Source organism: Myxocyprinus asiaticus, chromosome 7 (genome assembly GCF_019703515.2).
Source record: "Myxocyprinus asiaticus isolate MX2 ecotype Aquarium Trade chromosome 7, UBuf_Myxa_2, whole genome shotgun sequence".
NCBI classification, from domain to species: domain Eukaryota; kingdom Metazoa; phylum Chordata; class Actinopteri; order Cypriniformes; family Catostomidae; genus Myxocyprinus; species Myxocyprinus asiaticus.
Genome location: NC_059350.1, coordinates 25,850,889 through 25,860,468, shown reverse-complemented (window position 1 = coordinate 25,860,468; position 9,580 = coordinate 25,850,889). Strand labels below are relative to the sequence as shown.

The following is a 9,580-nucleotide window of genomic DNA, read 5'->3' as shown; positions in this document are numbered from 1 at the left end:
CGTACCCAAAAGTAAAAACATGAAAGCAACACAAACATTGCAACTATTTACTATGTACATTATTTTTCCATTACGTTATTTGTGTTGATTTTATTTTATGTATATTATACCTTATTTTATATTTTATTTTTTATTAATTATTTTTACTTATACTGATGATGTTTATTTTGATTTTTTTTTTTTCAAACTGTTATATGTACTGTGGTGTGTTCAATTTGTAATGTTAGTTAAAAAAAAAAAATACACGTGAAGAACCACAATGTAAATATAATGTAACTTAATCGCAAAAAATGAAAACAAAATACAAATAAATAACCAGTAACTATAGCCATAATAAAAGTTCACTTTTTATTTGTTCCAAAGCGGTCAATGTGGCTCATAATATACAACTGTAAACTATTTATTAATGGCTCAACTGATTTAATTTGTCTTTTTTTTAAATGTTGTCAAAGCTAATATACATACTTTCGATTATTTTTATGCTTATAATGATTTCTAAACCGGAAGTGGAATGTGCCGGATGCCGTAAAAACTACACCCCTTACGACAGTAACAAGGATGTAAACTGCTGCTGCAGAGCAGTATGACTGGAGCTGATAAAGATATGATATCAATTATATAATTATATTATCTGAGATCTGATTTATTACTGAATAATGGCCGAATCTCCAGACAGCCGCAGTCTTGTGTCTGCGTCCTCACAGCTCAATTTAATGGAAATAGAGGCGGTAAGTCTGATATTAGTCTGTTTCAGTTTTGTTATTTAATATCATTTTACATCACAGGCTTCGTGTTGTTCTGTCCTCAATGCAAAGCCACTTTATATCTTTGTCACCTCATGTTGCGTTGGTTTCTTATGTGAGACTAAATGAGAGTAATGTGTTGCTTCCTATGCAGTGGTCTTGGTTCTGACAGTTTGTGCGTTCGTTATTTGTGTCATGACATTTGTAATTATGCATGCTTTGTTTAAGTAAAGCTGTATTATTCTTGATGTATGGTAAAAAGCCTCTAGCACTTGGCAAAACATGGAAGAAAGGGTGCAGGCTTGATGCATACTGTAATGTAATTATTTTCCTCTTCTCAGATTGATGATAAGGAGTTTGACATTCCTCAAGTGGACACTCCTCCGACTCTAGAGAGCATCCTGAATGAGGTGAGTGTGTCAGGGTATTCTCCTTCTGTCCTGTAATACACTGAAATATCATACTCATCTTATAGATAATCATTAGAACAGTGCATGCAAAACTTGTCAAGAAAATGTCCTGGTTAGGGATGGCAATCGTAAGGAATTAAACGATTCCGGTTCCTATTGTTCCTTAACTGTTCCAATAACAGTTTCAGTAATGGTGCTTTAGAACTTTTGAGAAATAATTATTTGGAAATAAGACATACAATTCTTATTGCATTTACTGCCCTCTGAAGTCTGTTACCAAATGATGAGATCATTTCAAGTTACTGCAGAACAGATATAACAAATCAGAAATACATTTAAACCAATTATTTTAAAAGGTGTGTTTTGTAGACTTTTTAAAAGCATTAATGCAATACAATAATTGATCCTAACTGTATTGTAATTTAAACAAACAAGAAATGTGATATATTTCTTGCATGCATTTATTCTTTTAAAAATTCCACTTATAACATAGTTGTAAATGTTATAAACAGAACTTGTGTATCTTTAACAACATGTTGTCATATAAACAAGCGGTCAGTAACACAGGTATGAAGTACATGATATAATGGTAACAGTATATAATAGACTGCATATGTATTCTGTATATAACAGAATAATTTAGTAAACGCTCCAACCAATGTATAGCCTTTAGGTGCATCCCAAACCATGTGCTTCCACACTATTCTCCGCCATTTTGTAGTGTAAGTAGTGCAAGTAGTATGTATTAGCTGAAAATGCAAAAAAAAGAAATGTCCTACGAGTACCCGGATGATGCATTTCTTCAACCATAAAAATGAAGTGTGGAATGTTGGACACTTCATGCACTCAGCACTTGTGGCTTGCTCGCAGAGTTACCTGGCTGCGTTGCTGGTCTGACAAAACAATTGTAAACAGTGGAGAATGTAGCAACTAGCTAAACTTCAGTGAAGACAGCACCTTACAAATGTGAGTTGAATGTTTTACCATCACCCCACGCTGTGTGATTATGTTTATTATTTTAGATATACACCGATCAGCCACATTAAAACCACCTGCCTAATATTGTGTAGGTCCCCCTTGTGCCACCAAATAAGTGCCAACCCGCATATCAGAATAGCATTCTGAGATTATATTCTTCTCACCACAATTGTACAGAGCGGTTATCTGAGTTACCGTAGACTTTGTCAGTTCGAATCAGTCTGTCCATTCTCTGTTGACCTCTTTCATCAACAAGGCGTTTCCATCCACAGAACCGCCCCTAACTGGATGTTTTTTGTTTTTGGAACCATTCGGAGTAAATTCTAGTGACTGTTGTGCGTGAAAATCCCAGGAGATCAGCAGTTAAAGAAATACTCAAACCAGCCCGTATGGCACCAACAATCATACCACGGTCCAAATCACTGAGATCAAATTTTTTCCCCATTCTGATGGTTGATGTGAACATTAACTGAAGCTCCTGACCCGTATCTGCATGATTTTATGCACTGCACTGCTGCCACACGATTGGATGATTAAATAATCGCATGGATGATTGTTAGTGCCAGTCAGGCTGGTTTGAGTATTTCTGTAACTGTTGATCTCCTGGGATTTTCACACACAACAGTCTCTAGAATTTACTCCAAGTGGTGCCAAAAACAAAAAACATCCAGTGAGCAGCAGTTCTGTGGATGGAAACGCCTTGTTGATGAGAGAGGTTAACAGAGAATGGCCAGACTGGTTCGAACTGACAAAGTCAAGGGTAACTCAGATAACTACTCTGTACAATTGTGGTGAGAAGAATATCATCTCAGAATGCTTTTCTGTGATGCGGGTTGGTGCTGTTTTGGCGGCACGAGGGGGACCTACACAGTATTAGGCAGGTGGTTTTAATGTTGTGGCTGATCGGTGTAAGTGTTAAACTGAGTGGCAAGACATCATGTGCATTTGAAACGTCACTTCCATTAGCTGTTATACGGCAAATGCTTTCGTGTATTAAAAAACGTTAAGTGTTCCATTTGGGACGATACTACATGTTGAAAATGTATAGACTACGTGGCTGAGTACGTTACGGTATATTATAATATATGTATAGTGCGTCATTTGGGTCACAGCTTAAGTGTTTTTGATTCACTAAAACAATCTGGCTCATAAGAGTCCTTTGTTTGAGAATCAGACTATACTGGAAGCGCCGTATGTTTTGCGCTACAAATTCAAAAGAACAGGATAATTAGACTCATTTGTTCAGGAAACATACTATACCAGATGCATCACATGTTTCACACTGTATAGAATCAAAAGAACCAGCTTATTAGAGTAATTTTTTTGGGAATCAAAATACACTGGTAGCACGGTGTGTTTCACACTGCTGATTTTAGTAGAGGGCCGTGCTGCCACTCAATTGCGTTGCAGGAAATACTGTCCGAGTATTTTAGTCCGCACTGAAGGAAAATTGCACACAAAGGAACTGTTAATGGAACCGAAAGTCATGAAAATCACACGGATCCATTGTTTAAAAAAAAAAAAATGGAACTGGTTCTGGACAAGTTCTTGGTACCCAACCCTAGTCCTGGTCCTATTTTACTCTAAAATCAAAAGGTAAAATAAAAAACAAAACAAAGAAATTATATTTTGCATATTGATATCTACTCCTATTTTAGGGCCATTAAGATTTTTTACATTGTGTTAATATTTAATGACAGTTTTATTTATTTTTTTTTTTTCCTCCCCTTTTCTCCCCAACAACACACCACGTGCCCCACCGAGAGCGAGAACCACATTATGGTGGTCTTTACTCACTGAGCTACCCTGGTCCCCAATTATGCACATTTAACCTCCCAATTCTCATTACTTCAATTAAAAAAAAGATGGTCATTATGATATTCTCATTACTGCAATGTTTATTTAAAAAAAAAAAGTTTTAAAGTGTTTATACAGTACATTATAGTAGTACTCCCTTTGTACTGCCTTTCGTTTTCGGAGATTTTAATTCAAAAAAATCATTGTACAACAGTTCAGCATCATTTTTACTCACCCAAAGAGGTGAAAAGAAATGGCCAGTAACAGCAACTAAAATAAACAATTATACTTATTTCTAATATGCTCATATAAATAACAATATTGCTTTTGATAAAAATAAGCTTTTGGAGATGTTAAAGCTGAAGTATGTAATTTCTGAGCCACTAGCACCACCAAATGGAATTGCAAGAATAAACTTTTCAAAACTTTTCAAAACAGCTTTCTGAATATGCCCCCAACTATTTCTGATAGAGTAATGTTGTTGGGGCGGGTCCAAGCTAGTCACTCAAAATAAACAGAGCAATTTTCATAGTGCCACAGAAAGACAGTGCTTACAGTTTTCAAGAAAATTAACCTATGAATGACTTATTAATAGTTGTCTCTGCATATTAAGCTGAGATGGGAGAAAGTATTTTAACACAGAAAAAGTTACATACTTCAGCTTTAAGTGTCAGCTGTCATCAGTATGTCTTATTTCTGCATTACACTGACTAACAAAAAAGTTCCTAAAAGTACCATGTACTATAAGTAATAGTACCATGGTATTCTTTGAAATACCTTGGAGTATGATGTAAAATACCATTGAAAAAATACATATCAATGTGCCATGATATTACCATGTGGTACCTCGTGGTACTGCCACAGTACTTTTTTGTGGAGTGATGGTGATAAATGACATTTCACAGTGTTTGTATATTTTTTAATTTTCAGCTCTGCTGTCTTCATTCTTTAAATGCAAACCTATTTATATGATCTACATTGTTTTTTGCTTAGCCTGAAGATGAGGATGAGCCATTTATTTTAGAGGATACGTGTCTCCTGAACACAGAGAACATTGATACCCACTCGTGTGAAACCTCCTCTCTGGCCAGCTCTGACAGTGGTGACCGCACACACCTGAAGAGGAATGTACACTCTCCTTACTCTTCATAGATGTTATGTTAGTCTAATGCATGTTGGCTGTTGAATGTTTATTTTTAGTTTTTTGTCCGTGTTCACCTTAGGAGGAGGAAAGCTATGGAAACTAACGCTACAGTACACGGATCCGTCCTTAGATGCAATGTACTGAAAGGCATCTCGGCCCAGATAGTATCTGCTGCGGTGAGACTTTAAATTAGAGGCTTGATTTCAGATTTTCAGAAGATATTTCGTCCTGTCCTTTATGCTGATAAAACGTTATTGCTCTCTTTCTAATTTACTGCTTTTACTCTTTCTATCTCTCTTCAGGATAAAGTTGATGCAGGCTTGCCAACGGCAATAGTGAGTATTTTACTCTCTTGTGATTTGTAATGAAAGTTTTTTAATTGCTTTCTTCATGTGTAAAATTCTTATGTGCTTGTAGACTGTTTCCAGTGTGATAGCCGTGGGGACGTCGCATGGTCTGGCCTTAGTATTTGGTAAGCACGTCATTCAAACCTTTGTGTAGTCTGCTATAAAGTTGAGAAAGGCCACAACAATGGATTTTTTTGAGTACTTAATTGGCATAAAAAAGCTGTCTCAGAACTATGAACTTATGTATATGTAGCACAGTAAACATATGTCAGTAAGTGTGGTATTTTAAACTACTGTGGGACTGTCTTTCTACCTTGGCTTGTCTTGGGTGGAATATTCAGGAAAAGGTAATGCATTTGTAATTAACATTGTACAAAATGTGTTAAAGGGATAGATCACCCAAAAATGAAAATTCTCATCATTCTCATCATTTACTCACCTTCATGCCATCCCAAATGTGTATGACTTTTTTTCCTTAGCTCTATAGGTTCATACAGTGCAAATGAATGGTGATCAGAACTCCAAAAGCTTCAAAAAGTAGATAAAGTCAGCATAAAAATAATCCATAAAACATAAATGATTAATCCATGTCTTCTGAAGTGATCCAGTTGGTTTTGGGTAAGAACATATTAAAATGTAACTTCTTTTTCACTCTACATCTTGTCATTGCAGTCTCTAGGCATGATCATGAGTTCAATCTCTATTACACTTCCTAGTCAGGGTTCCCACACATCCTGGAAAACCTGGAATTTTGTAATGCAGTTTTCCAATCATGGAAAATTAGGAAAATACCCAAATGCCCTGGAAAATAATGATTTATCCTGGAAAATATTTTAGTATAATAGAACTGTTTGATTGTGTTGCTAACAAGGTTTTTGTTACATGTACAAAAACATTGTAATGATTGGGACTCGGAATAGGAGTCAAATACATTTATATAATTTTGTCACTGCTAGCGGCTGTGCATTGTGAAACAATGTCAATGGATAACTGTCATAAACGAATCCCTGTCACATACTTTCTCTGCTTATGTGCTGCCATCTCTGCTTTGCTCCGATGAAATAGTTTAAGTATTAATTTAGTAAAAAAAAAAAAAAAAACAATCGTTCCAACATTGCTGTTATGTTCACCACAAAACATTTGACAGTCGACCACTGATTTTTTTTGAAAATGAATTCACACCCTGAGTTGGTAGTGTGGTTATTCGGCCTTCACCCCTCGAGATGTGAATTAATGTTCAATTATTCAACTATTTGAGTCTGCTTATACTGCTGTTACCACATTTAGTATGTGGAAAACACGGACTGAATCATGCAATCTAGTCATAAAAATGGCATTTGCTATAAAATGCAGAAAGTCATGGAATACGACATATTTGGACAATTTGTGTTTGAATGCACAATTAATAAAATTAAAATTGCGAAATGTACTAGTGTGATAATTAAACTGCAAAAGTCTGTGATTTAATTAAATATACAATCTGCAAGTGATGCATGCTTTAAAATGAATGTGTAAAGCTTGCCACTTATACACTGAAAACACCTCATCATGATCTTCAAGCGCGCTTTTGTGTGTGTGAGATGACATAGAGCAGAGCACTCTGAAGTGCACAGCACATGCAGACTATGTATTTATTTATTTAAATCACAGCTTTACGGGGATTAATAATCACACAAAACAGTACAATTTAAATAGACGCATGTGTTTTTGATTAAATATTACACTTGTGCGGCTCATGAAATATCCTGGAAAATTGTGCCTGGAAAAGAGTGGGAACCCTGCTAGTGCTTGACGCATGCACAGAGTGCTAGATGGCTCTACAGGAATTGTAAGCATTCTTGAAATTATAATCGCCAAAGAGACAGCTGTCAAGATGAACTGTGAAAAAGGAGTTACATTTAGGTCTTTTTTCACCCAAAACCAACTGAATCACTTCAGAAGACATTGATTTGGAGCTTTTTGGAGCTTCAAAGTTCTGGTCACCATTCACTTGAATTGTATGGACCTAGAGATCTGAAATATTCTTCTAAAAATCTTTGTTTGTGTTCAATAGAAGAAAGAAAATCATACACATTTGGTATGACGTGAGTGCGAGTAAATGATGAGAAAACTTTCATTTTTGGGTAAACTAAGACTGCAATTTTTTTTGGTCTCCATTCCATTATGTTGAGCATTACAGTGTCATTTATTCTGTGAATGATATGGACTGAAGGGTTTGGCATGGCTGTTTGCACGCTCTTTGCCTGTTTGTATTCTGCTTAATATTGCTTCAAAACCCAGAACACTTTTGTTATAATTCTTCTTTGAGTACATCATTCCATAATGTGCACCATCTTGCATTCAAATCCCCAAATTGTTTGCTGTTTTACCTTATGAGAATATTGTAATTTCAGATCAGAACCAGGCCCTGCGGCTGTGTCTGGGCACCACAGCAACTGGAGCAGAGTACGGGGCAGTGTCAGCTCTCAGTATTAATCATGACTGCTCACGACTGCTCTGTGGCTTTGCTAAAGGACAGGTGAGCGACAGTTGTAAAAGGACAATGGTTTTAAAGGTATTAGGGGTGTTCGCACAAGATGCTGTCTTGCATTCAAAAACAGCTAGATCCAATGCAATGAAATGGACCCGAATGCAGGTGTCTTAAGATGCATTTTTTAAAAGTTAAACTTGACACAACATCTTAAAAAACCGGCACTCATGACACAATATGCAAAAAACAACAATGAGACTGTTACAATGGACAAAGATGCCTGTCTAGTGCATGTTTCCCTAGAAAAACTATTAAAAACTTTGCACACGCACAAAAGAACGGGTCTTTTGTGAACAGCCAAGTTAGAACTTTAACTCTAAACGTGACAAACATGAGCATAAATATAGACAGACTTTAAAAAAAAAAACAACAAAAAAAAACACATGACTTATGAATGGTTTATTATGTGGACAGTCAATAGCTAATCCATAAGTATCAGGTCAACATCTTGAATATTGCTGTTTTCAGTCATGGAAAGGATGAGATTTTATTACCCTTCTGTACTGATGCAACACACATACAAATGTATGGGAAAATGTTCTGACCTTTGGCGTGTTGTCAATCAGATCACCATGTGGGATCTGGCCAATGGTAAACTGCTTCGAACTATCACAGATGCCCACCCACCTGGCACTGCAATCCTACATGTCAAGGTACTGTACTGCACTGCACTTCTGTACATATTTTAAAAGTCATCTTGTTCATTGATATTGAATGTAACACCAATCTCTCTTTCTCTTTATAGTTCACTGACAACCCAACATTAGCTGTGTGTAATGATAGTGGGGGATCAGTGTTTGAACTGTCATTCAGGTGAGATGTGCTTTATAAAACTTAATTAATGCAGCTTCTTTCGGTGTGTGATGTGTGGTTTCTATTTACATTTAATGAGCACATGAAACAACAGGCAATTTCATGGTATGAAAACGGTGCAGTACATAGCCTAAGCCTCATGCACTTTGCGATAGTAAACTCTATATACTCGTATTGTCCAGAATTTAACAAAATTTAGATGTTTAACACAAAATCATGTTATCATGTACTGCAAAAAAGTAACATGGTAATACCATGTTTCCTTGGATATGTTACTGTTGTTATGCCACGGTATTCTCTAAAGTACCTTGATATTTATGTACCATGGTATGTTTATATGGTTTTTAGTACCATTGTATGTACCAAGGTGCCATATCAATACCGTTGTGTGTAACAGGGTGCCATGGTATCATCATCTGATTCCATCACGAGTGATATAACTCAGTAATGCAAACTACTCCCCTTTTGGTTAAAGTCACCTTTTTTTAAGCTAATTTGTCCAAACTGTTTGGTAAAATGTTTCATTTTTACTTATTAAAATCACTTGAAATGGGTACTTTAAGCTTAAACACTTAAAAAAGCTTTAAATACATCAAACAAAACACTGAAATACCCCTGGAACACATCTATGACTTTCTCACCTTTTCATCTCTCATGAGTTTGCATCCCTGATAACTAATTCTGCGGTAACACTTCACAATAAGGTGCCATTTGTTACCATTAGTTAACAACATTAGTTAACATGAACTAACAATGAACAATACTTTTGCAGCATTTATTAATCTTAGTTAATGTAAATTTCAACATATAGTAATAAA

At 35.8% G+C, this 9,580-nt stretch overlaps 1 protein-coding gene across 7 annotated transcripts in view; it reads left to right on the top strand.

The window, feature by feature from the left end:
- Positions 1-546: 546 nt before the first annotated feature.
- The window catches only part of vps8 (VPS8 subunit of CORVET complex), a 184,731-nt gene continuing 175,697 nt past the window's right edge, over positions 547-9,580 (top strand). For all 7 annotated transcript variants that reach the window (XR_007897689.1, XM_051702468.1, XM_051702467.1 and 4 more), the window contains exons 1-9: positions 547-728; positions 1,085-1,153; positions 4,922-5,054; positions 5,154-5,248; positions 5,375-5,407; positions 5,490-5,544; positions 7,813-7,937; positions 8,516-8,602; positions 8,695-8,762. Coding sequence is in view for 6 of the 7 variants with exons in the window: in XM_051702468.1 (XP_051558428.1) it covers positions 657-728; positions 1,085-1,153; positions 4,922-5,054; positions 5,154-5,248; positions 5,375-5,407; positions 5,490-5,544; positions 7,813-7,937; positions 8,516-8,602; positions 8,695-8,762 (737 nt within the window). In the remaining variant the exon portion in view is untranslated. The remainder of the gene's footprint in view (positions 729-1,084; positions 1,154-4,921; positions 5,055-5,153; positions 5,249-5,374; positions 5,408-5,489; positions 5,545-7,812; positions 7,938-8,515; positions 8,603-8,694; positions 8,763-9,580) is intronic.